The 27,323-nt window shown below is 41.5% G+C and overlaps 1 protein-coding gene across 1 annotated transcript in view; it reads left to right on the forward strand.

The window, feature by feature from the left end:
- Positions 1 to 26,995, forward strand: part of DAZL (deleted in azoospermia like) — a 59,958-nt gene extending 32,963 nt beyond the window's left edge. The window contains exons 2-11 of the mRNA XM_040593561.1: positions 11,962 to 12,096; positions 12,378 to 12,469; positions 13,833 to 13,884; positions 17,086 to 17,152; positions 17,458 to 17,591; positions 18,927 to 19,022; positions 19,764 to 19,814; positions 25,173 to 25,277; positions 26,006 to 26,104; positions 26,887 to 26,995. Of these exons, the coding sequence (XP_040449495.1) occupies positions 11,962 to 12,096; positions 12,378 to 12,469; positions 13,833 to 13,884; positions 17,086 to 17,152; positions 17,458 to 17,591; positions 18,927 to 19,022; positions 19,764 to 19,814; positions 25,173 to 25,277; positions 26,006 to 26,104; positions 26,887 to 26,940 (885 nt within the window). The 3' untranslated portion in view covers positions 26,941 to 26,995. The remainder of the gene's footprint in view (positions 1 to 11,961; positions 12,097 to 12,377; positions 12,470 to 13,832; positions 13,885 to 17,085; positions 17,153 to 17,457; positions 17,592 to 18,926; positions 19,023 to 19,763; positions 19,815 to 25,172; positions 25,278 to 26,005; positions 26,105 to 26,886) is intronic.
- The last annotated feature ends 328 nt before the right edge of the window (positions 26,996 to 27,323 follow it).

Below are 27,323 nucleotides of genomic sequence, written 5' to 3' on the forward strand. Positions count from 1 at the left end.
TTAATTACCAGAAACCATATGAACATATTTGTTGGCTCCCTTTGGCAAAAGCTTGTTTAGGAAGCTATTGTCCTTCCTGAAGAATTCTAGCTGCTTCAGAAAACAGGCTTAGGTATGAAGTTTGCAAAAGATTTTGTAGGATTTACTTACAAACACAAATTTTTGGTATAATATGTTTCTGTAGCCTGCAGACTGAATGCAACGTTTGTGGGTTTTTTTGGCAGTATATCCATCTTAGCTATGAGTTCTACTGCAAATGTAGTATCCCATTAACTTAGATAATATACCTTATTTCTCCTCTAGTGGAACACAGCCTATTTCAGCAAATGGGCCTTTATACCCATTTGTCATGTAGCCAGGAATGGCACCTACATCATCAGACTTTGTTGACATGACTGATACAAGAGCAGCCTTACCGGCAAACCTGCCTATTGTAGACAGTCATATGCAAATAATCCTTAACTATTCAGTACTGTTAGTAAAAGGTCTGTAGTTAATGGTCTAATAGCTGTTAAAGAGCTCACTCAATCTGCTGTTAACTCTCAAGTAACCAATGACAACTCAGCTATCCTACTGTTGGCTATTTCACTCTGTGTAAGAAAGGAGAACACAAGCCAAAAATGCGGTGTTTGCTGTAAATATTTCATTCTGATATTGAGCTCAGCAGGTGATAAATATCATTCATTGTCCTCTTCCTTCTCACTTCAGTCAGGAAGATGTCAGCCTAATGGCATCCATAAGCAAACTCAGCCTCATGCCGTACCAAATGCTGCTGTTTGGTGACTAGGGAAAGGTTTCCCAGACTTCTTATATGACAGGCGTGACATCTTCCTAAGCAACAGAAGTTTTAACCCCTGTTTGAGCAGGAAGGGAGCATCCTGTTGGGGCAGCGCTAATGGGGCAGCAGCAAGAGTTCAAACCAGTGTTATAAGCCCTTTTACCCAAAGTATGGATCAGCCATTTTGCTTCCAAATTCAGAGTGTGGGATCTCACCTACTGTCTGCAAATTCAGCAGTCAGCACTGATGTGAGGAACTCAGTGCTAGGCATTTGTATCAAGAGGTGGTTTTCCTTACAGGAGCAAAAGTGGCAAAGATCCACTGCTGGTTTTCCATCTTCTTCATAGTCAGTCCACAGGATGGAAACTCTCAGGGAAGGTACAATGCAGTTTGCTTAAATTTAAGAGAACAATAATCCCAGTAGGCAGATTTCAGTGCAATAGGAATTCAAAACCTTCAGCTAGAAATCAGGATGAAGAGATCTAAGAGATCAGAAGATACAGAAGAAGCCTGTGGACTTTAAGCCATAGGTAAAACCTGCCCAAAATCAGAAAGATTTGTCCAAGATACAAAATATTAGCAGACATCTGCAGTTTCGATATACTAAGTTTTCTTTTGGGGTTTTCCAGTTTTATGCACTGCTGTACAAGAGTCTGGATATGCATATAAGATTGTAGCCCACTGTTTCAGTCGTGTCAAATGCCTATGTGATTTTTAGTATGTGGTCAGAAATAATCTTAAAAAGCTTAGGGTATTTATAACATATATTTGGTTATATAAGTTGGGTATTTATAACATATATAATGGTTATAAAAGTACCATTACCCATCTCCCAGTTCTATCTTTTTCAGCAGATGATTTTTATAAAAATGAAAAATGATAAACCCCAAATTGTTGGGTTTATTTCATCAAATATAAAATGCAGACTCTGAAGTTGTTGCTTTGCTGACATCTTGGTTGAAATTTAGGCCATAAAGAATGTGTCCAAATGGTATAAGCAAAAAAGTATCTTTGGACTCAGAGGTGTAAGAGGATAAATATTTTCATTCTCAATTGTACCAAACTGCAGGGGGATTTTTAGTGTTTCTCCAGAAAAAACTGTCCACAGGATGTAATGTACCATGTGAGAACCCATTATGCTCAGAAGCCCACTGAAATCTTTCAGATGCTGATAGCTGGGCAAAAGATCGGTTACATCAGTGCCAAGACAGAGCTGAGAGGGTTCTCTGAGCCATGGGTGTGTGTTTCCATATAGACTGGCAACCCACTCTAGAGTACATAGAAAAACATTAAAGGATGCTGCTTTTCTCCTTCCCTTCTTCTATAGCAGATGGAAAGGTGATGCTCTGCAAGGAAATTCCAAGATTGACATTAATAATGCCACCAAACAGTGAAACCTGTGTGACAGACAGTATTTGTTCTATTGTTCCAGCGTCTACATTCTGTTAACACAAGAGGCACTAAGGTGAATCTCCCTGAAGGAAGCGACACAGCTCCTGTTGCTGCAAGCAACTCACACTCCTTACAATGCTAAGGGATTAAAAGTTTTCAGTCTGTAGGGTTAGAGAAAACGTAGTAGAACCTGCAGCACACCCAAGAAACCAGTAAGAAAAGCAGACAGATATTCAAACTCCCCTTGCAATGGAAGAACTCTTCCTTGATACTGGATACGATTTGTTACAATTTCAGTCACCTCAGTGACTTCTCACCTCTTAATAAAGTTGATTTATGGAAGCATAGGATGGCAAGGGGAGACCGTTTATAAACAATTTTTATTTCTATTCCGTCTTATTCAGTGTTTTTTTCTTTCAGGGAGAAAAATAATCCTTTGTTCTGTTTAATTATCAGTTCTAATAAAACCAGTCTTTTGGCGTTTTAAGACTTTTTCACTTTTGGGGAACTCATTTTAAGGAAAAGACCTAGAGATACTCACTAACAATCTCCAGCTGACTCGGTGGTCTCACCCCCCCCAGCACTCTGGATTTCTGTTTGGAGTGCAGCCCGACGCCTTGGGCCTGAAATGGCTGGGAGGCGCCGTGCTGACTGCAGCCTGCTGTACCGGGGGCCTGGCTGGAGCAGAGTTAGTGACACCGGCAGGCAATTCAGTTCAAACACTGGGGCTGCTGCCTGTGAGGGGCTGGCATGCCAAGGCAGCTGGCCACTCACCCATTCTGAAGGCCGCTGACCTGAGGGGGAAAGGCAAGAGGGAACAGCATTAAGACTCTTCAGTCTGAAAGCTAAGACAGCTGAAAGGTAGCTACAGCAAAACCCTATAAAATCACGAATGGCATCAAAATGCGACAAAAGGACAAACGCTGGCTGTTAAGTTATGAATGAGATGGCTCTAATTAAATTAGCAGGAGAAAAGCTTAAGCAAACAAGTGCTTTTTCCAAACAATACCTATTTGCCTTGCGACCATCAGTGCCAAACTGTGTTGCGGCAGGCCCAAGTACAAGTTGAGTGCAAAAAGTGACCAGAGAAATTTACAAAATCATCAAGTATTATCAAATACAGTAATGAAGAGGCCTCGAGAAATGCTTTTGAGGTTGCCAAACACAAGCGGAAAATAAAAGCATGAAAAATTGCTTTACACCCATCCTGTCTTCACAGCCCTTCCCTAAGCACTCCTGCTGGCTATCGTGAACAAAGACACTGAACTGGCAGGACTTTAGATCTGAATCATATACAGCTATTTTTGTACGTTCCTATGTAATTGCATAATTCATCCTTGTAAATGTTTGGATGAAGAATATTACGTATCAGTACAATATATTAATTTTTTTCAATCATGACATATGCCATAGTACAAACTGAAGAGCGTATCAGCCTTCCTACAGTGGTAAAGTTATTCAGGTTAAAATTTAATGAACTAATCAGAATTTAAATGCCTAAAGGCTGACCACAATGAATTGGTAGTGTTAAATATAACCTTGACCACAGAATAATCTCACAGAATGATTTCAGCATTGTCCCAGTTTAGATTATGGATAACTCAAATATGTATGGTTTAGATGTTAAGTTTCACCAAATTATTGCCTGTATATTTAATTGGCTTAAATTTATCATCAGACTAATTAAAGTGTTCTAAAATAATGCAGCTTCTAGAAAAATAAGCTCCCAAAGGAATTTCACTACTGAAAAATCAAGTCCATGGATTAATGTTCAAAATAATATTATCGTTTTCATCCAAATAAGAAAAAAACCCCTAATTTTATTGGAATTTTATACATGTAGAAATTAACTGTGTCTTTTTAAATTAAGTTATTTGTGTTCAATTACTTCTTACAGAGTGGGGGGGGGGGATATAAAAAAATCAGTCGCTAAATGATCCACTAAATTTCAAAGGATTTTACCATGCCATTATGAACATAGATTCTGTTTTGCTTACTGAAGCCAACGGAAACTCTACGAGTGATTTCAATGCCAATTATAACAGCATGTGATTTTTTTTTAAATGCAGATGTTCATCACAACATTGTAGCATATCCCCTCAAATATCTACCCCAATGCAAACAGCAGTAAAGGAAATGTTGCCCAAAATTTAGCTAGATACAGCATGATCCTTTAAAGCTGACTGCTGTGAAATGCATGTGGCATTTTCTCTCCAGTACGAAATAGGAAGCTCAGAAAACAGACATTCAAATCCTATTTGATAACTCTGCATCCTTTTCTTAAGTAAGCTTTCCTAGCTGCCTAAAATCTGAAACCTTCTTCTACTGTTCTTAACCTATTAACTTGAATATGTGCCCTCCTTTTCATGTTCACATTATGTCCTAAGAGCAGTTAGGTGCTTTAGCTTTATGGAAAGATTCAACCTGATTCTGAAGAAAAGGTTCCAAAATTGCAGAAGAGTTCTGAGAAATGCTATTAAAATTCGAATGCTGTATGATGCTCTTGCTATCCAGTTTTAGTTCTACATCTAGCAAGACTAAATGTAACCTGATCTTTAAAGTATGTACTTCCTGACTATTAGATTGTAAAATGTAACCACTACTATTCCTACTATTTGTAATCAGATTGATAATTTTTACTCAGAATTTTTTTTGTAGAATCCTCACCCACTGCAGCCTATCAGATTCCAAACAAGACACACTCCTTGAATTATTTGGATTTACCAGTAACTCTCAGGGGAAGGGGAGGTGGTGGTTGTAGTGGTGTGGTGTGGAGTAAACAACCTAAAGACAGAAAGCTAAGCACTGAATCATCTTTTTTGATAACTTTGAGACTATCATAATAACTGATCATAGCTCTCCTAGATGACATAATACTTAAAATCATAACATTCCAGGAGAATACAATTTGGCTAAGGTACTCATTTTTTTACTTAAAATGTGCATTGAAGCAAAAAGTACTGTATGTTATAGCAGAATTTGTTTCTTCTGCTACCTAGTGGGTTTAACAAGTAAAGCTATTGACCAATAACCCTTCCAGTAGCAATATTAATAAAACAAACCAAGACAATAATTTCCTACTCCACTCCCTCTACCCTTTTTGAGTATTGACAGCAGAAAATAAATTACTTTCTCATTTATTTTAAGCAACAGATGTTCTCCAATTTTAGAAGCTAATACTGAGTTAAAGAAAAACAGGACACAATTGCGACCCAAACCCAGCCCACAGCAGCTGAGGATAGCCTCAAAAACCTAGAATCTATAATGCCTTGGTAAGGATTGCTTTTTCAAAGCAACACCATCACTCTGCTTTTGTGTTGTAATCAGTCTGGTTTTACTAGAAGAGGACAATGCTCACCATTTCCACGATAAAAGGTAAAGACTTCTATTCCTTGGAACAGCATTTGTATTGTCACTTCCAGGACATTATCTTCTGCTTAAAAAGCAAACAGGAGATCCTTCAGAATACTTCTAGTTAGGGCCATAGAAGACGAGTAAAGAAAGTATAAAACATCAAACCCATCCCTGATCTGGCTTCTATTCTGCTTTGGACTATTAAAACTAGTTGTAGTTTCAAGAGTTATTAAAAGGAGAATCACTGTTTTTGCACTTAAGAAATAGTGGTATCACCCTGTTGCCACTCTTAAGGCAAAATATGAATCAGTTTTTGCGAAGCAAATATTATGTAGTATTTTCCCTTCATTGTTGGACCACATTTTCAAGGTTTGAGCTGTTTGAAGTAAAAAAAATTTAAAATCTGATAGGGTATTGTACAGCATCTCTTTTATTTAAGTAAACAGGCATTAGCTACATGAAAGGTCATGCATACACTTACCTTTAGATAATACAGCAACCACACCAGCTTTAAAAAAAATCCCTCCTATAGTTAACATGAATACATCTTTACTGAGCAGGACTTTGTCACTGGTATTGCCTGTACCAACTCTGGGTCAAGGTGTATCTAGAGCAGCATTCTAGTTTTGATTATTAATATCAGCATCTGAAAAATGTGAACATTTGGTACATTGTAAAAAAAATGTATCCATGCATTAGAAGAAATTAAATCTCACAGAAAAACAGCTTACATGTTATATACACTTCCGATCAACGGTTTAGCTTTGTACTTCCATTTTTCATCAAAATTAAGTATCATTCTTGTGCTTTTGCCATTGAAAAACCCGACATAGACCGATAATTTTATTAAGCTAGCCCAGTCAGAGGTCGGGTTTATTTTGGTGAGACATCCCTAAGTTTCCGCTCTCTCTGAAACTTTATGAAATTAGTATTTATTCTAAATATTTGATACCAATAGCAAAGAACTATTTAAAATTTATTTCCAAAATTTGGCAGAAGCATCTTATTACTGTAGAACCAGAAAGGCTTCCCAGAGAGGTTTCCTTCTAGAAAGGTCTTGGGTGACTGGTGCACGGGCAGCTGCTCGGTTTTCAGTACAGGCAGCAGGAGTCACGGAGACAGCTTGTGGCGGAAGAACTATATAACGTTAGTTCATGAAAACATTGATGAAAAAGCGTCAGCTTTTGCCTCGGTGCGAGCAAGAAGAGCCTCTTCACCAACACACCGCTCTCAAAACTCAACAAACCAAGTAAATGCTGGTTCTTGTCATGAGGAGAGCGCGCTGCCACCACAGGCGCTCCACAGCCTCGTCCTGCCCCACAGCAAGGCCACAAATAAATAGTCCTACCTTGTCGCCTAACCAAGAGAAAAGCAACAGGCTTTTTCACCCTTTGCCTACAGGCACCCCCTCTAAACCCCAGACACCGCAGGAGCTGACCCGTGAAGGGCGAGAGGGGGCGAGCGACCCCGGCACCGCGCCGGTGCGGCTGCGGGAGGGCGGCCCGGGCAGGTGTGCCCTGTGCCCGCCCCTTCCCACTTGGGGCTACTTAAGGAGAAGAGCGGTAACTCGCAGGAGCTGCCCTTCGCCACTTCAAAAAGGAAAAAAAGAAAAAAAAAAAAAAAAAAAAAAAGGAGAGGGGGGAAAAAAAAAAAGGCGCGGATTGTACGTTGTTTTGTTTTCTTGGAAAAGTTCGTAGTGGTGTTTTAGAGGCCTCGTGTATTTTTGACTGTGTGGGCGCAGCCTCAGCTTCGGTGCACGATGGTGAGTGGGCGAGTGGGGAGCGAAGGGCAGCCGCGGCGGGGAAGGGGGTGCGCTGGGGCCGGGGCCGCTTCCCGCGGGGGGCTGCGGGCTGGTGCGGGGCCGCCCGCGGGGAGCTGCGGCGAGGGTTGAGCGTTACATTTTTATGCTCGCTTGTATGGTGAGCGACGGGGGTGCCGACGGCCGCGCCACTGTCTGGGCCGGACCCTTGGCGGCTACCGTAATTTTTAATATCTCGGAAGGTTTTAAAGTCTTAGGAGGGAAGGGATTAAGGTCAGGGAGGGAATACTGCAAGTAAAAAGCCTGGGGCTTGTGTGGGGGATAGTGTCACGGCTTGGAGCCGTCGCCACCATGGTCTCATGAGGACTTCGCCGCAGGAGCCGCCTCGCACCGTGAGCTGCCATTTTGTGGCGGCCCGACTACGTGGCGCCGTGCCGCCGCTCTGCGCATAGCCTGCCCCGCCGGGCTGAGGTCACGCAGGCGCCGCTGTGCCCCCCGTACCCCGCTTGCATCCCCACCTGCGCTTGCAGCCAGCGTCAGGCTGGAGCCCTTGCCCCGGGGGCTTTCGGACCGCGCCCGTCTGGGGGGCGCCTCCCCGCCTGCGCCGCGCTCCCCCCCCCCGGTCTCGAGTAGCGGGAAGACTTTTCCCGCGCCGCGCCTGGTGGCGGGGCCAGGTGCGAGGCCCGCAGGGCGCCAGGCCGTGAGGTGGCTGCGGCGCCGCCGGCTCCGCACCGCGCTCGCCTGCGGGCCCCCGTGTCTTTCGTGGTGGTTTTTTTTTTTTGTTTTTTTTTTTTTTTTTTTTTTAAATATGCCAGAAAAAAACTGGCTTCGGGTTGTGCGTTGCGGGCTCCACGTGGTCGGCGGGAGTTACAGCCCGAGCCCGCACTTCGCTTCTTCAACGTGCAAGTGGCTGTTTCTTCAGGAATTTCTTTGTGTGGGGAAGGGAGGTAGCGGCTGTAACGCGGCCCCTTCGCCACAGAAGTAGGGGGTTCCTTTCGGAAAAGTTCAGCCCTGGAAGCGGCGGCCCGGGAGCCTGCTGCAGTACTTGACCGAGGGCTCCACCTGCTGCCTGCTGGGGGGACCCTCCGCACGGAGCCGTGGTCGCTCCCGGGGCCTGCGCCGCCATGGCAACGGCGCCCTGCCCTGCGCGGCGAGGCGTGTGTCGGGAGTTTTTAAAAGGGTAAAAAATAAAATGTTTAGTTCTTGATTACTTGGGGGGGGAAAAAAATAAAAATGTTTTAATTTCTCATTTTAAACAAAGTGGGTGAGGTCAGGGAAAGACGGGGGGAAGCCCGAGAAATCGGGGACTTGCACTTCTGTGGCTGAAGGAAAACTGAATTTTTTCCTCTCCTGTGTGTTCATATTGACCGAGTGATGTCCGTAACCCACATGGGTAGCTAGATATTTCTGCCACCTGGCCCTAACGGTAGTCCTTTTCCACCTTTTTTTTTTTTTCTCCCCCAACAAGTCTTAACTAGCCTCATGGCTACTGTAACGAAGAGGTTAATCCGGTTTTCTGCCATCAACTTAAACTTTATGCTTGCTGGAACAACGCAGAGAGCAAACGGATTAAATTTACCTTGTGATGAGAGAAAGGGGGGTGAAAAAATAAAACCCCAACCTGGTAATTTCGGTAAGCTGAAAAAACTTTCAATAAGCCCCTAAGTTCCCTGACATCTAGAAATTTGATGTCAAAGACGGTTCATGAGATGGATAGCCAAACCAACCTCATGCGGTATTTTTTGAAGGGTTGGGTCACTTTAGCTGATGCTGTAATTCCAGGGTAGCTAATTCATCCATTTCAAGATTCTTCAGAATTCGTAAACTTCAGGTGGCTTAGGCTTTGGACACTGAGCAGCAGTCTGAGTTCTTTTCCCATACTGTATGCAGAAGTACAGTCATCTATATAATGCTACATTATGTAGTAAAATAACACACTATACTGGTAAATAAATTGTTTTTAGCTAAACCTGTACTTTGAGTTGGCAAAAGTTCTGCATCATAGTAGTGAAGACTTGAAAAATAACTTTTGAAAGGAAGGGGATGTTTGCATCTTGTCTTTGTACAGTAAGGCTTCTACCTCTGCATTTTGCAGCAAGAGCTTCTTTCAAGTTCTAAGAAATACGTATGTTAACACATCTTAAAGCTTATTTTTGCTGTTGATCAGTTTGTCAGAATGCCCAAGTAGCCGGTTTACATTTTCATTTAGATCCTTAATGTGTAAAAACATCAAAGAAGTGTTTTTAGTGTGAGAACCAAAGGCTGCACTGCTGTGGAGCCAAGGCCATCTATGACTGGGGTACCAGCTGTATCTGTATGCCTGCCCACTGTCTTGTGCTGGTTCTGGCACTTGCTGGGTGTCTCTGCTGTGAGCTGTTTCCTGTTCTAAGTTGCCAGAGAATTTGCACAGCAAAGGGAATGCTTTTCTTTTAGCCTGGCTCGCTGGAAGAGATCCAGAAGGAAAGAAGTAGAAGCCAACAGTTAGGTCAGATTAAGGTTGCTGTGGAGTTGCAGGCTCGGATTTCAGTTCAGATGCCTTTTAGCTGGGGGTGCAGCCAAAGAAGTGGTCTCCTCCTCCCCTCTTGCTTCGTTTTTGCCGTTGTTGTGTCTTAACGCTAGCACAGGTGTTTATGTAACTCAGAATGAGCTTGGATCAGAAGTGGTTGTGTCTGAAAAGTACTACAAAATGTTTCTCCTTTGAAACATAGGATTGATTTACTGGCACAGTGATATTAGCAGCTGTTGTGGTATGATAGAGAGGGAGGTGGTATATTTACCCTTTTCCTGTTCACACCAGAAATGTTCTATTACATTGTCTTTACTACTGTGGAAAAGTGCAAGTTGGGGTCCCCAACTAAACTGAAGGGGTAGAGAGAGTTCTTGGAGGATAAAGGAAAAGGATTGACTTGTGACTTCTTTGGGGGGAATTTGCAGTAGGAAGCATAGCTGGTAAGTTAAGCATAGGAACAGTATCTGGTGTGATGGAACCAGATTGTAAGGTATAGTTTCATGAAATAATTTTGGAGTGAACTGATGGCTTAGTGCTTCTTGGAAGAGGCTAAGCGTCCTCAGTCTCTGTTTCCTTTTCTGCATCCACTGGTCCTGAGGTGGATCTGGTGCTAGCATAGTGAGCTGATCCAGTTCTCTGCAATAGCAGAGCATAACTGGGTGAAAAACTTTTCACTTTATGTTAATCTTTCTGCCAAATTTTGTTGAGCCAGTTTAATTTGAACTGACAAGTGTTAGAACTTGTGTAGTTGGTGTAGTAAAAGGTGGGGAGCAATCACTCTTTGGCTTTCAGTAATGATGTGTTAACTTGGTTCTTTCACAGCAAAATCATATTTGGAGGGCTGAACTCTAGTTTTGACTTTACTTGCTGGGCAGACTATGTGCCACGTTTATAGTTCGGTTCTTGTAATTTTCTCATTCCCTTACTAAGTGTCCAGTTTGAGTACTTGTCACTCACAGCTGCAGTTTAAATGTACATTAAACATGAAAATCATTACATTGAAAACTGCGATGCTATCTATTGCAAATTAATAGGTTTTGACATACTGGATATCTTTCATTTAGTCAAAGTTTGGAATATCTGAAGTAGGGAAAAGCTTATGAACATTTCAGAGTATGTCAGTATAGAGGGGATGAGTAGCACTGAACTGGTCAGAGTAGTTAGTTCTTACTGGCTGGGCAAAGCATGGCACATAGCTAGAACCATTCAGGAAAGCAGAAGATTAGAGGGGGTAGAGTTCTGCAGTGCCCATGGTGCTTCTGTTGTATTTTAGTTCTTGTAGATACCTTTGTAAAACACCCGTCAAACTGGAACACATCTTTGCTAGCGTCAGTAATGAGAAATGGCATTGCATGTGGACTGTCCTCCTGAACAGAAAACTGAATTCTTGCTTGTTCAGGGAGCATCATATCTTTCTGTGCGCTGAGTGAATCCATAATTCCTAGGTTGTGACAAAATGCTCTAGGACCAAAAGGGTGCATCTGAAGCCTGGGTGTGCAGAGCACATTGGGGTTGTAGCTGCTCTATAATCTTAATGTTCTTCTGTGCATGCAGTGTGTGCTTAAGGGCCTGCTTTGGTGCAGACAAGCAGGTTTGTAGTCATTCATATTCCTGTTGTAGTTAAATTGACAAAATATTTTTCTGAGAAAATAAATAATGTGAATTTTCTATCAAGAGCTGATTTCCCTCCTTGTAGTATAACCCTGTTAACTATGCTGTAAGGCTGTTTGTAAACTTACATCTTGAGCCTTTAAGGCTTTAGAGCAGAAGGATGATGGAATTTTTTTCTGTTGGATAATCAATTTGCAGAAAACTCCATCTTCAAATAATTTGGTTTCTTGCTTGCATCTGAAAGGAATTGAGTAGTGTTCTGAAATTATTTTTTGCGTTCTCACAGTGTGGCTGGTAGTAGCAACACTGGTCATGAAGCTTCACGTAGTCAGGCAAGGCTACTGAAAGTTGACTAGCTTAGGTCTAGACTTAAATTTTTAAAGCTTCTTACAATAAGTACTTCAGCTTTTTTCCAGTGAATGGTCTGTTAGCAGCAAGCACTTCTTCAAGGAAATGGAAAGGTGCTATTGAAATTCATTGTCCCATGCTGTAGCTGTAGGAAGATTCTCATACCAAAGTGTACTATAATTTGACTCTATTTCTGTTTAATTTTTTCAGTCTGCAAACATGGAGACCCAGTGTGCAGGTGCCTCTGAGGACAGTACCCGTTTGTCAACAACTAGTCAAGGATATGTTTTACCAGAAGGAAAAATCATGCCAAACACAGTCTTTGTTGGTGGAATTGATATAAGGGTATTGTATTTATGTATATATTTATATAAGGTACTTTGAGTTGTTTAAGATGGATATAGGGCACTTACAGTGGGAAGGAAATGGGATTTTAACTATTTTTTTTAATGAATGTGTTTATTAATCTTAAGGTATTACAGTGTCAGGAGAGAATTTTGGAGCAGGTGAGTAACTTTAGTTCTTATGGTAGTAGAAGGTGGGTTTAAAAAGTGGTACTGGCTGCTTTAAATCTGTTCTGAACAGTTGAATGTGTTTGAAGAAGTTTAAGACTTTGTTTGTTTTAGATGAATGAAGCAGATATTCGGAGTTTCTTTGAACGATATGGTACTGTGAAAGAGGTGAAAATAATCACTGACAGAACTGGTGTTTCCAAAGGGTGAGTAGAACACAAGTAGTTAAGTTGCTGCTCATGTGGACATCATTTTATCATAGATGATATGAGCAGCTACTTAGCAACACACTTGGCGTGCTTAAGCCTTAACACTAGCTACAGTTTTCTGTTGTGTTGAATTAACACTGTGAAATCTGTAAATCTAGATTGCCCCTAAATCTGTGTAATCTTATAAAGAATAACCTGCTTTTTTTTTTTCTGGCTTTAGCCTATCCCTTTGGGGAAAAGAGGGCTTTTGTCACTTAAGCAGTGGAAACAGAGCTTGAAACTTGTGTGATACTTAGGCAGACAGTTGTGTCATAGGAGTTTTCTTATGGCTACAGTAGTAAACAATCTGTAGAGACTTCAGGATGGTTAAGAGAAGGGATAGATAGTTTACTCAGGGCAGTGGGTCTGCACTCTTCTGACACTTGGGGATAAGTTACAGAGAAAGCCAGCAAACTTGTTTGGGTGAAGAGTGAAACTAAGTGAACAAAGTTGAAGCAAGGGAAATTCCTGTTTTATACATAGAAGAATTCTGAATTTTGCGGTGAGATAAATAAGGATGTGTAGGACCTTAGCCTGTTGAGTTCTGAGGAAGCTTTTCCAGTTTTGAAGTTACCCCTGCTTTGAGAAGGACATTTCACCCTTTGGAGGTTCCTTCCAGCCCATTTATTTTCTAAGGTTATATGAGCAGATCCTAAAAAGTTGCATTTTTTCCTTAGGCATATATAGTAATGCATGAGCTAAAATCTGTTTTATTTCCTTATATCCCTTGCTAGTCTTTATGGTGAATTATGATGTGCAGTTGGTCAGTGTATGTTCTGGGTGCTGGTAATGGATTGGCATACTCCATTAACTGACACAACTGTTCCTTTGTTTGAAAGTTTAAGACAGTTTGAAACTGTCTTAATTGTATAAACTAGATGAACTAGGGGACAGTGAAATGAATTGGAAATCCCCTTCAAGGATCACTTCCCCGCTGGTGTTGCTGTCCATGTAATGCCTGCTTTTGTCCAGATCTCCATAGGAAATACAAAATTTGATGACAGTTCGTATCTTAAAACTTTTCTGAGTTAGTAATATCAACAGTAGTGCTTATTTTGAATAGCTGAAATGGAAAAATAGCCCTTACTTTTCCATATTATTGTAGAACCTGGCATTCAGTTTTTCACCTGGCCCAGTAAGTACATGCTGCTAGTTAGCAGTAAACATTTTCACACAGAATTACAAACCAATGTCCTACTTGGTACTTTTGGCATGCAGTGTATTGTACCTGGTGTATATGCTGTTAACTGGTCTTGTTCAAAATAATATAGCTAACTACTCAAAATCTGATTATTGAATAACCAGATTTTTTCTTTTTTAGGTATGGGTTTGTATCTTTCCTGGACAACGTGGATGTTCAAAAAATAGTGGAAGTAAGCTCTTTGTCTAAGTTACTTCAGGAAGTTGATAAGTGAAGGCTGGACATATGTTCAGGGGAAAAGGTCATGTACCCTGTAGAGTAAATTGGGATGGGGAAGTTAGGGCTGTCCAAAAAGTAAACTTACACAAAGATTCTCCCACCAGAGATTTTAGGAAGTTTACTTATGTAAGAAACAAAATTTGTTTTAGCCTTGATGTGCTTGAACATCTCATGCCACTGTGTTTCTGGTTGTTTACATACATCTATGTGCCTGAAAGCCTCACGTGTTTGGCTGCTTGCTTTCTGTATTGAATGATTTTCATAGAACCCTTGTGCTTATGGCAGATACATAGACCTGTCAGCATTATTATTGGGAATAACAGTAACATGGAAAACTTGTTTTCCCTCTTTCTCCCAAAATTGAGTGTGATAACTACAGAAATAACATGCATTGAATTATTTCCCTCTCTGAAGTCTTTGCCTCAGAAAACTCCAGAAATTTTCTGGAGGATGAACAGTCTCATTTGCTTCTGAAGCTCTCAAATGGGGAAGTAGATCTGAAAGACAAATCCAGATAAATGTGCTAGACACAAATTTAACGTTCTGTGGTTTGTTCAGATGCATTTACTGGATGCCCAGCTCCTTAAGGGGTAAGAGAAAGCGTTTGAACAAAGTGGAGAGCAGTAAAACTCCCAACAGGAGAGTCTTGATTCTCACCAAAAGACTTCAAAAGCTTGCTGTTCGTTAACTCACATGGTATGCCAACAAGACTACAGTTGTATTGAGTGACAGACTTTGAGAATACTTTTTTTAATCATGGGTTACATTTATTATACTACATCAGTGTGGAGTGCTTGTTTGAGGCAACAGTCTCTCTAGAGACCTCTTGAGTAACACTGTCATTTGAGCCATGTGGGTTGCAGATTTTCTGTGCGCATTTTTTTTTTTTTTTAAAACTAAAAGCCTTCAGTGTATCTTTAATGTAGTACTTAGTGACGTGGCTTTGTATGCCAGAGGTCTTGGAAGACCCAGAGGGTATATGGTGGATTTTCTTTTCAGTGCAAACTTAAGGTGTGCAGGTGGTGCAAACTACTGCTTTGTCAGGAAGGAGCATGTCCAGATTGACATCATCTTACAAAGCTGTTCTCTTCTGGAGGGGATGGAAAAAGGGCAAGAATGAATATCTGCATTTTAGAGCTAAAGTTGTAAGCAGAGAACCTCATTACACCATTTCAGGCATTATCTATACGGAGTGGTTACAGTTTATCTAAGTTGAGCAAGATGCAGCCTCTCCATGGTTAGAAACATTCTAGATGCCTGTGTTTATCTGCCTATCTGTGTAGCTTTGTGCGGACTGAAAGTATTTTTCTTCTGATTTAGGTCTGATTCCATTTTTAACTGCGCTCTGGTGCACTGGGGACCTGTTTGCAGTTCAGAACAGAAAGCCACCTTCTTTGAGAGGCCTGTCTTCCAGAGCACTCAGTGCTTGGGTGGAAAAGGTGGTTGCGTGGCTCTGGGGCACAACAGCATTGCAAGATCAATTACAAAAACCCCCACCCACCTGTAAAACTAGTTCAGGGTATTTCACCTTTTTCCCACCCACATCTTACTTTTATCAGTGTGAGGAGATGATAACATAGCATGTTTTTTGTGTCACTATTTTCTGCTTATTTTTACAATCGGCGATGAAGTTGCTGTTTTCTGCTCAAAGCGCTTCAGCAGAAATGGGAGAAAGTTTAGCAAGTTGTCTGTTAAATTGCAGTTGGCATATTGTCTTCTGGAGCAGGCAAGTCCTTAGTGTTGCATGAGATAGACTATGTATCTACATCTAATACTGATTTTAATACTTCATACTACATTTGTGTTAATCAGAGTGAAACAAATCTTTCACTTCTGATGTGTAAAGCATTTGTACACCTTAATGTAGCTCTCTGAACTGTAACAGAGTACCTATTTCAGCTACTATCGTGTGCTATGCACATCTTCATAGATAGGCGAACACGTTTCTTGTTTGCATCTTGGCAGAGAATGTAAGGTCATACCCAAAGGTGGATTCTCTTTTGGGAGTTCTGCATGGAAGAGTTACCAAGTACCTGAATAAACATAAATCTACTTCAGTCCATGTGTTAAAGCAACTTTCTGTATTCCAGACTTTAATGTAGTCTGTAGAGGCCCAACAGTTACGGGCCCTCTTTGACAGTCAGTCTGAATAGACCTTGAAGTGTAAGGCTGTTGTGTTGCCATTTCAGCCTACATCCATTGGAGAATGTTCATGCAGTTTCACTGAAGAGCACGATTCAACTTCTGCAGGGAGGGAGGGTGCTTAAAATTCTTCCTGTGCTTTTGTTATAGCCCCAGATACTGTGCTGGCAAAGTGGTATGATTTTTTTTTTTTAATTGCAGGTCTGAAATCATGCCTTTTGTGTGAGCTAGCATTTGGGTGGCACTTTCAGAATGAGAAGTTAATGTGTCTCGGGCATTGCTAACTACTGAGGGAGTGCTTCCAGCTGTTCTGCAAGTCTTTCAGATCCTCCTCACATGCATGGTTCTATGTATTTGAGGAACATGTGATACTTCAGTTTCACTTTCTTGATTAGTCTGTGTGCTGCGTAGATGCATTGCCCCAAAAAGTTGAGAAATACCTTGTTTGTTGGATGTTCAGAAGGAATGCATGTGAAAATTCCTCTAGAGAGAGTACAGTAACATGCAGGTAAACAGTAGTGCTTAGACAGCCTTGCATTTCCTTTAATATTAGGTGGACAGCTTCTAACATGTTACGTGAAGCCTGTTAGGAAGTTTTTGTGTGGAGGAAGGTAAGTGGCAGTGTAAATAGGGTTTCAAGGGAAGTTAGGCTACGGTCTCTCTACATCAGTATCCTTACAGAGGCAAAACCAGCTCAGATCTGTATGTATGAAACCAGAAGGCTGACAGTCCCTAACACATAGTTGCAAACTGCTAGTAGGGCATGTTGCTTTTAAGACAAGTGATATATAATAGCTTTTGAGAGTTGATGAGTAGGTAAGTGGGTGTGCTGGGAACATGGCAGGAAACTAAAGGTAAAAGTTGTAAGGTGTTTAAGTGGGAGAGGACAATGGAGGCTGCTGAGTATGTGAGTTGATGATACAATGGTGTAGAAGCAAGAGTACAGTCTCTTCAATGTCAAACTATCCACCTTACTGATTGCCAGTCCTTACATAATGAACCTGTCTTTCAGTCACAAATCAACTTCCATGGCAAAAAGCTGAAACTGGGGCCAGCGATTAGAAAGCAACAGAACTTCTGTAAGTATATATAAACAAAACTTGTTCAAATTAGAAGTATGTATTGCAAATCTATTTCTTAAATATTTGCAAGGATGTGAATATATAATTACCTGATGTATATTACAATTAAACATGAATTCTGAGTTTTATGACCTCACTACTTGCATGCTGTACAGTTGTGATAACAGAATTCAGGTTGGTATCAATACAGTTAATGTTGACTTAAGTTTAAGAGTCAAAACACTTAATCTGAATTCAAGCTGCAAAAAACCTTATTAATGAAGTACACATGATAATGTTGTAATACTTTGCTTTAAAACAAGGTTCTTACGTGCATCCCAGACCATTAGTGATCAATCCTCCTGCACCGCAGTTCCATAGTGTATGGAGTAGTCAAAATACAGAGACGTATGTGCAGCCTCCAGCTATAATGAGCCCAGTAACACAGTATGTTCAGGTAAGGCTGTTAATGCCACTGATTTTTTGAATCATAATTGAGTATCTTCGAAGGTGCAAGCACACACAACATGAGGAGTATGTGTTGAGACTCCAGTCTTACCTTATAGCTTCATGTGACTTCAAAGAAGTGTCAACAACCTTGAAAACATACTCAGTGATGTGATCTCTCTATAAGGGGAGATCCTTTTTTATTTTGAGGATGAGAAAACTTGAAGGTGGAGCTAAGATCTAATTATGTAACAGTTCTTAAGTGATCTTGTTACTTGTCACAGATGCACTTCACAAATCAAATGCATCTGGGTACTTGATGTACTGCTGCCTTGCCTCAGAATGAACCACAAACTATAAAATGTGGTTTTTTTTAAAATAAGTATGGAACCAGAAGTTGGCTGTGGTACTGTTCTTCCCTGCCCCCAGCCAAACAAATTCTTGTTTCTGAACTGCTGTTGAGTCTCTGTAAGAACACTGTTCCAGCATCTGCTGTTAACAACTGTGGCCAGCGCAGTATGCCTACAGGACATCACTTTATTGGTACTTCAGATGAGCATTCTTACTGAGGTGTACACAGAGTACTTATGGCCTTGAGAGAGTCCTGTACTGTTAATAGAAGGGTTTCCAGATTATGGTCTCTTCGTGTATTAACCATATATGATATGGCTATACAACAGGGCAGTATTAATTGCATGCTGATTCTGGTTTGTATGTTTTATTAAGCAAATGAAGATGAGCCAACTGCAGTGACTCGCAGAAATTGTGGGTTTTTTTTTTTTTTCTTCCTAAGGCAGAGAGCTTTATAGGGGTACTCCTGCTGACTGTCTTAAGTTTATTGGGAGTGTAGGAGGAACTAACCCACTTAAATGCTGGAATGTGCCTTAATTCTCTGAACCTGAGAAGATTCCAGGTGAACATGGTGTCAAAGTACTTGCAGTGAAGAATTGCTGGGAAATTGTCTTGAATTTTAGTACTTGGCTTGCCTTTGGCTCCAAGACACTGATCTTCAGGCTGTAGTCGGTTTCTTTCACGGTAGCTGGTCTGTTTCAGGTCTGCTTTAGAAAGTTTATGGAATGAGTTGTACTTCTGAACTGACTTAAAAGATCAGCTACAAGCAGATGTGGGACTTCTAAATACATAATACACTTTAGAATTCTACTTTTCAGAAAATATTTTTGGTACCTGTAGTGCTGAAGCCCCATGGGAGATCTCTAAGGGTTGTTTTTAAATAATGAAGCTAGTGTGAAACAGGAATTGAAGTTAACAGTGTAACTACGTACTTCTAAAAATGTGCTCCAGGTTTTACAAATACTTTTATCTTGCTTCAAACTTGCATTTTTAGAAAAGGCTTTATTTGCAGACATATCCATACAGTTCTCCAGCTTTATTGGTACAGCAGCAAGTTCCTGTAGGATATCAGCCAGCCTACAACTATCAGGTAAGTAATTTTTCAGTAGCAGCAGAAAGGCTGTTTGATACACGATGAAACTTGAATAGAATGAAGAGTGTTGACTGGAGTCTGATCTTTCTGTATCCTCTTTCTGTGAATCCTGTTTTCCTTAAATTCCTGTTCCACGGGAAATAGTAAAAATGAAATTGGTGATATTTTTTTATTCTAATTCAATGGAAACGGTTGAATAACATGGTACTTTTAGCTTGATTTTTTTTTTCTTAAATATGCACTGATAAAACAACTTTCAAATAAGCAAAAAGAACATGGATCAGTGCTTTTTTCTCATGGGAAGGAGCTTTACATTCATACATGCTGTAGTGTGGGTAGTTAACATTACTTAAAACAGAATCACTTGAGTCTTACCAGACTATGCAAATGTGGGATGTATATAGAGTGAGGATGTGCTCTTGAGCTCTAAAACTGTTTGGGAAGGCACTTGGCTGACAGTGGGTTTTGAACTCAAGTGAAATACGTGGGTAGGTCCTGGTACTGAAATTAAACTAGAAATACTTCAGTAACTGGAAGTAACTAGAGGTCTGAGATGTTTTTTATGTGGCTGCTATGATTCCCATTATTTTCCCAATACTTGAATCTTGCTTTTAAATTTTTTTAACTTGGAATGGGAAAAGGAAAGATGAAGTAAAGTGTCTTACAGTCTTAAAGAGCATTTAACTTGCCTGTGTTGGGAATGAATGAATAAAAGCTGGTTCTTGTCCAATTCTTAAGGTTCAACCACAATGGCTTGCTGGGGAGCAAAGAAATTATGTTATGCCTCCGGTAAGTCCACAGAGTTAAAATTCTCGAATGCTGTTTTAGTTAGCGTGCTGTTTTAGTTAGCACACTGTTTTGATGGCTTCACACTTAAAAAATGTCAAACTGCTGTTTGACTGGATCTGTATGTAATCTGGTCTATACAAATCTGTAGCTGCTGACAGCAGGTAATTGTTCAGGATTTCTCACTGGTGTTGTAAGTCAGTACTATTACATTATGGTGCTATTTTAGGAGCTACCTGGCAGAACAGAACTACCTGCTTTATGGTGTTACTCCATACATCCTGGTCATGGAATTCTGGAACCTTAACCTGAACAGAATTCTTTTCTCAAGAAAAGATGAGGGGAAAAATTAAGTGGTGGCCTGATGCACAATCCTGATTTAAGCAGGTCTAAGTTCTTCTAAAATCTGAAAAGTCTCAAAATATCAAAATATCTTCTGTGCATATGGATTTTTTTTAGCTCCTTTTAAATTGATTTCCCAGGCCACTACAGACTGTAGATGGTGCTGATGGCTTCTAAATAAATTACTTGCTTCCTGTGACTTTAGAATCATAGAATCAGTTAGGTTGGAAAAGACCTCTGAAATCATCATGCTTGTCTGTTACCCAGGACTACCAAGTCCACCACTAAACCGTGCCCCTAAGTACCACATCTACATGGGTTTGTTTTAAACACCTCCAGGGATGGTGACTCAAACACTTCCCTCAGCAGCCTGTTCCAGTGCTTGACCATCCTTTCAATCAAGAATTTTTTCCTAATACCCAATCTAAGACTGGAAGCCATTTCCTCTTGTCCTATTGCTAGTTACCTGGGAGGCATACCCCCACCTGTCTACAACCTCCTTTCAAGTAGTTGTAAAGAGCAATAATGTCCCCCCCGAGTCTTCTCCAGACGAAACAACCCCAGTTCCCTCAGCCACTCCTCACAGGACTTGTGCTCTAGACCCTTCACCAGCTTCATTGCCCTGCTCCAGCATCTCGATGTCTGTCTTGTAGTGAGGGGCCCAAAACTGAACACAGAATTCAAGGTGTGGCCTCACCCGTGCCGAGTACCGGGGGGATGATCACTGCCCTAGTCCTGCTGGCCACACTGTTTCTGATAGGAGCCAGGGTGCTGTTGGCCTTGGCCACCTGGGCACACTGCTGGCTCATGTTCAGCGAGCTGTCATCCAGGTCCCTTCCCCAAGCCTGCAGCATTGTGTAGGGTTGTTGTGACCCAGGTGGAGGACCCAGCACTTTGCCTTCTTGAACCTCATACAGTTGGCCTTGGCCCATTGATCCTGCCTGTCCAGATCCCTCTGTAGACCCTTCTTACGCTCAAGCAGATCAACACTCCCCCACAACTTGGTGTTTTCTGCAGACTTACTGAGGGTGCACTCAATCCCCTTGTCCAGATCATTGATAAAGATACTGAACAGAACTGGCCCCAGCACTGAGCCCTGGGGGGCACCACTTGTGACCAGCTGCACACTGGATGTAACTCCATTCAGTACCACTCTTTGGGCTCAGCCAGCCTGACAGCTTTTTACCTACCGTAGAGTACACGTATCCAAGCCACGAGCCACCAGTTTCTCCAGGAGAATGCTGTGGGAGATGGTGTCAAAGGCTTTACTAAGGTCCAGGTAGACAACATCCACAGCCCTTCCCTCATCCACTAGGCATGTCTCTGTTGTAGAAGGAGGTGCGGCTGGCAAGCAGGACCTGCCTTTCATAAACCCACGCTGGCTGGGCCTGATCCCCTGGTTGATTCTGCGTGTGCTGTGTGATGGTGCTCAGGATGATCTGCTCCATGACCTCTCTGGCACCGAGGTCAGGCTGACAGACCTGTAGTTCCCCAGGTCCTCCTTCTGGCCACTCTTGTAGGTAGATGGATGTCATGTTTGCTAACCTCCAGTCACCTGGACCTCCTCAGTTAGCCAGGACTGTTGATAAATGATGGAAAGCTGCTCAGTGATCCGTTTCTGCCAGCTCCTGCAAATGCTCTTGGGTGGGTCTCAGCTGGCCCCACCAACTTGTGTGTGTCTGAAGTGGAACAGCAGGTCACTAATGCTTTCTTCCTGGACTGTGGGGACTTCATTCCTCTCCTTGCCCCCTTCTTCCAGCTCAGAGGGCTGGATATACCCGGAGGGAAGCTGGTCTAGCTATTAAAGACTGAGGTAAAGAAGGTATTAATTGCCACAGCCTTTTCCTCATCCTCTGTGGCAATGTTCCCCTCCCACATCCAGTAAAGGATGGAGATTATCCTTAGCCCTCCTTTTATTTCTAATGTATTTGTAAAAACATTCTTTGTTACAACAGCAGCCAGCCTGAGTGCTAGCTCAGGTTTCCCCTTTGTAATCTTCTCACAGTATAACCTCATGACATCATTATAGCCCTCCTGAGATGCCTGGCCCTTCTTCCAAGAGTGGTAAACTCTCCTTTTTCCCCCAAGTTCCAGCCAAAGCTCTCTGTTCAGCCAGGCTGGTGGTCTTCCCTGATACCTTGTCTTTGGGCATGTGAGGACAGCCTGATCCTGCGCTTTAAGATTTCCTTCCTGAGGAATGTCCAGCCTTCCTGCACTCCTTTGCCCTTCAGAACTGTGTCCGTCTGAGGGACTTTGCCAACCAATCTCCTAAACGGGCCATAGTCTGCCCTCTGGAAGGCCAAGGCAGCAGCTCTGCTGACCCCTCTCCTTCTCCGAGAACTGAAAACTGTTATTTTGTGATCACTATGCCCGGGACAGCCTCCAGCCATCACATCACCCACCAGTCCTTCTCTGCTCGCCAACAGCAGGTCCAGCAGGGCACCTTTCCTAGTTGGCTTACCAACCAGCTGTGTCAGGAAGGCGTCTTCCACACGTTCCAGGAACCTCGTAGGCTGTGTCCTCTCTGCCGTACTGTATTTCTAGCAGTTGTGTGTCCCCCATAAGAGGAAGGGCTGGCGATTGGGAGATTCTCCCAGCTGCTTGTAGAATGTTTCATCTGCCTCTTCATCCTGGTTGGGCAGTCTGTAACAGGCTCCCAGGAGGAGATCTGCCTTGTTGGCTTTCCTGCCGAGTCTTACCTAGAAACACTCAACCTGATCATCACCGTCATTAAGCTCTGGACAGTTAAAACACTCCCTTACGGAACTACCTCACCTCCTCTCCTTCCCTGCCCATCTCTTCTGAAAAGTTCAGGGCCATCCACTGCAGCACTCCAGTAACTCAAGTTATCCCACCATGATGTCTCCTTGCTGCATGATGGCTTCCAGTTCTTCCTGTTTGTTGCCCATGCTTCGGTTGTTGGTGTAGATGCACCAACACTGCCATGCCGCCCCAGGCTCATCTGTAACACACTTGGTTTTATTCCCTTACCTTTTTGAATCTAGCTTAAAGGTTTCTCATTGAACCCTGCTAACACCTGACCTAGAGTCCTTTTCCCTCTTTGAAACAGGAGAACCCTCTCTTCCAGCAGGCTTGGTGCTGTGTAAACTGACCCATGATAAAAAAAGCCCAAAATTCAGTCACTTTGCAGTTGATATCCACAAAACAGGAAAAGAAATCCTGTGTATTTCTTTGACAGTGTTGGAACTTTGTGTCTTAGGCATTTTTGTGTTCTTTGGGTATAATGTTGTATTTATTTAGTACAGTTTCTCTTTAAGTGTCTAAAAGCTGTAATATGTAATTTTCTTCTGAATGATACTCTTTTCAGTCCAGTTCCTAGCAGATGTGTGTAGAATGTGTGGAAGGTAAAATGGAGAAAAATGAAGAAAGTGGAACTTTCTGCATATGTATTTCTGCCTGCATGCATCTGCAAATTCAGTCTCTGATCATATTAGAATACTTCATTCCTTCTCGCTTCCAGTCATATGTAAACTAAGCTTTGCTTTCCGCTTCTCAGCAGAGAAGCAGCATCTTTTTTTTTTAATGGGAACTCTTGTATTTCTGTTATTGAGAGCTATCTTTGATTTAATGGGGGCAGAAACAGACTTGAGAGATTTCACAAGTCACTGGAATACGCCGATGACCCTGTTGGCTTGAAATAACTTCTATTGAGTAACATCCATGAATAATATGATACAGCTGTAGTATATCGCTTAACAATTAAATGGTGGCAAGCCAAAGAGTTGCTAGAGTAGGTGTGCCTGGTGGTTTTCATTAGTTGTTTTAAGATTGACTATAGGAGCGGGCAAGTCAGTTCTAGAACGATCTCAGTTAAGCAACTTACCAAGTATCTTTCCTTACGCAGACTTAAAAGAGGGCACATAAGGTAGAAGACTTCACCTTTCAGTCTGCTGCTTTATACCTGCCTGTTGGGGTGGATAATCACAATTTCCATTTGTAAATGTGGTTTATGCCCCAGTTGTGACAAGGTCAGATATGATACCCCTTTTGATGGTTAGGGATGGTGCTTGGAAGGAATAGTCGGCTAACATTTTAGGCTTCTGTATCTTGCAATATAATCAGCTTGAAATTACAGTTCCGGTGTTGAAGGGCTTTTTGAGGTGTTGGTGTACCTTGTGGTGTGTATAATCAAAAATAACATCTTTAAGAATGATGTTGCAAGAAACTGAAAACTACTGTCAAGTCTGTGTAAATCTGACTACTTTGGGGAGGGATGATGACGCACACACAAAAAAAAAACAACCCCCAAACCCACCATCTTGCCCCTGAAAAGGTAGAATGCTTAACTGCAATTCAGAACCTGGTAAAATTGGCTGTTAACAGCTGCCAGTCCTCTCTGGAAGCATCTGGAAGGATGTTTCCTTAAAGAGTAACTGCTTTATCAGTTTCTTAGCTATTGTAATGAAATTCTACACTGGGTTGCCAGTTGCAACACTGCACTGTAAGCAGAGGGAGGCAGGGAGAGTTTTTAAAAAAAGTGTAAAAAGTTTTGTGCTTTTCTAGACCTATATAAATCTTGGAAAAAAGTTATATTAGCATAAAGGCAACTTCAAACAAGAAAAGGAACTGTGTAGAGAAAAGCAACTTCTTGAAAGGGTAGTGGTGGTAGATGTTTTGTTTTCCCTTTTTTCACTTGACTGTAGTGCTTAACCTCTTGAAATTAGCTGCTGGTTGTCTTGAATTCTCAGCAAACACCTTCATTACTTAATATGCTTGATGGCAAAACTCATACATGGAGGAACTGGGTTGAGGAGCTAACTGTCAAGTGGAAAGCAGGGAAAAAAGGACATTTTAGAATATATCCTTTTTGGAAGGGAGTAGAACTGTCTTGCTGTATATCCTGATCTATTTTATTATTTCCCCCCACTCATGAAGCTTTTCGAAAAGTGTGAAGATAAAAGTTGGCATAGCTTATGAATAGGTGAGGACTAGTGACAGCGAAGAGTGCATGTTTTCCCAGTGTTACTGAAACATTGCAATGTTTAATGAACTACACAGGTTTATAGTTCGGTAAGCTATCAATGTGCTGAGGATCCAGAATTCATACAGACAGAGTGTGCTGTTCCAGAGCCCATGCGGTCATCTGCTGACAGTCCACAAAAGGTAAGTGCTTTCTCAGAACTTCGGTGTTTCTTTGTCATAAATCCCATTCCCAGAAATCTGCATATTAAGATTATGTGGCTTGGTGAAGAGGGCCTCTGACTAGTGTCCTAGAAATTAAGGTTATAGATGCTGCTTCAGCCAGCTGCTGAATCGACTGTATCTGATTTCTGTGTATCTTCAGAAGCCTCAGGTGTTTCCTTGAAACTATTAGTGTTTGTCCATAGTGCTGACAGTGAGGGCCATATAAAGTCTGTGTTCTAATTCTGAAGTACAACAATGTTTTAAATGACAAGGCTTCACTTAATCTGCTGAGAATTTGCAGGTACTAAAAAAGCAGGTCAGGTAGCACTGCTTCTATCTTACGCAGATGTATCTCAAGCTTTAAACACCTGAATCATTACTCCCTTCACCTTCTGTTGTGGAAGGTGACCCCTTGTTTGGCCAACAATTGGCTCTGAATTCAGTTTTCTAAAGGAGACTTCCAGTTTTCATCTGTTGGTGTATTCGACAACTGTACCAGCATGTCACTGGTTAGATGCTACAACTAAGGGTGATAAGTTACCGAGATTAAAAGATTATAAAAAACCAAACTAAAAATGCTTAGGAAATGCAAGGCAGTTGAGTGGAACCTTGAATGCAAAGTAAACCCTGTGACACGCATGTTGTTAGTAGTGGGCCGACTAAGAAAATCAGCGTTGTTACCAGATGCACCTATAACTGTATTTCAGAAGTCTGTGGACAGGAGCATACAAACAGTAGTATCCTGTCTCTTTAATCCTGAGAACCGTCTGAGGAACACCTTTGTATCACAAGAAGACTATTTTAAGGTATGTAGTGATGGCAAAATTAAATTCCTAAAACACAGGGGATTTTTGATTTGTTAACCTTTATGGCACCCTGTAGGTAAAGGGATTCATATCTGGAATGTCTTTTGAATTTTTTTCTTGTACATGCTCTGAGATGTATGGGTTTGGCTCTCATGGCTCAGTTGCTTTATGCTGGAAACAAGTGCTGAAATTTGATTCAGTGGATTTAATCAAGGCTGCATGAAAAATACTGCTGAACAGTCAGCTCACAGACACGTGGAGCGTAAGGCTGGCTAATCATTTCTCAGAGCCAAAATGTTGAAGGGGCAGCGTTTGGATCGTTTGGATATCCAAACAAATCCCTAGTTTGGATAGAAGATGTTGAGTTTGAGCCTTGATAGTCTTTATTCCAGTTAAGTACCCATTGTGGATAGTGGTTCTTTATGCTTTCTGTAAAATGTCTGTGCTTTAGCCAGAAGACTAGTCCAGGTTGATAGCTGGTAATCATATTTTTGCTCTGTGTTCAGTCTTTGTAGATTGGCAGTTCCTGATTGTTCAGAGTGCTGTTTAATTTCTGTTGTTTATCAATGTTATATTTAAGACTTTGCTTCCTCCTTTAAAAAGGACAAGACACATGAACTAGGCATATGCACTCTGAAACAGCTTCAGTATTCCTGTATTTATCAGTTTTGGTGGGGTTGAATAGAGTACAGAATGTCTTGAGATGCTTTGAATGAAACTTCTGTTGCTGTAATTACTGTCTAGAATGTTTTTTTCCTGTCTTTTCTTGTATCCTATTCCAGGAGAGGAAGGTGCATCACTTCAGAAAAGGAAGAACAGTACTCAAAAGTGTTTGATCAACAAAGACTTGAAAGTATCTAAATTCGTTAACTTGATGTTCTTACGGTTGAGTTTAGCACTATATATGCAGTAGAATATTCTTCAAAATGTTGCTTCAAGTTGAAGTTCCTGTTCTACCTGCTTTAATACAGTTGTTTTTGCTTGAGTAGTTTGAAGTTTAAAGTTGTAAGAGTTGTCAAACTAGCAGGTGTTATTAATCACTTGCATGCTTCCCCTGATAACTAACTGGAATGTTAAGGAGTTGATATGGGAAAAACACTGTTGATTTGTCTGTTTTGCCTGTGGATTTTCTTCTGAGCTTTACAGTTTGCATGTTGCATTTAGTTGCTTTAAAACCACAGTTTAAGTGACTTAATACTGACCAGTTAACTACTTCAAT

Source organism: Falco naumanni, chromosome 4, assembly GCF_017639655.2.
Source record: "Falco naumanni isolate bFalNau1 chromosome 4, bFalNau1.pat, whole genome shotgun sequence".
Lineage (NCBI taxonomy): Eukaryota > Metazoa > Chordata > Aves > Falconiformes > Falconidae > Falco > Falco naumanni.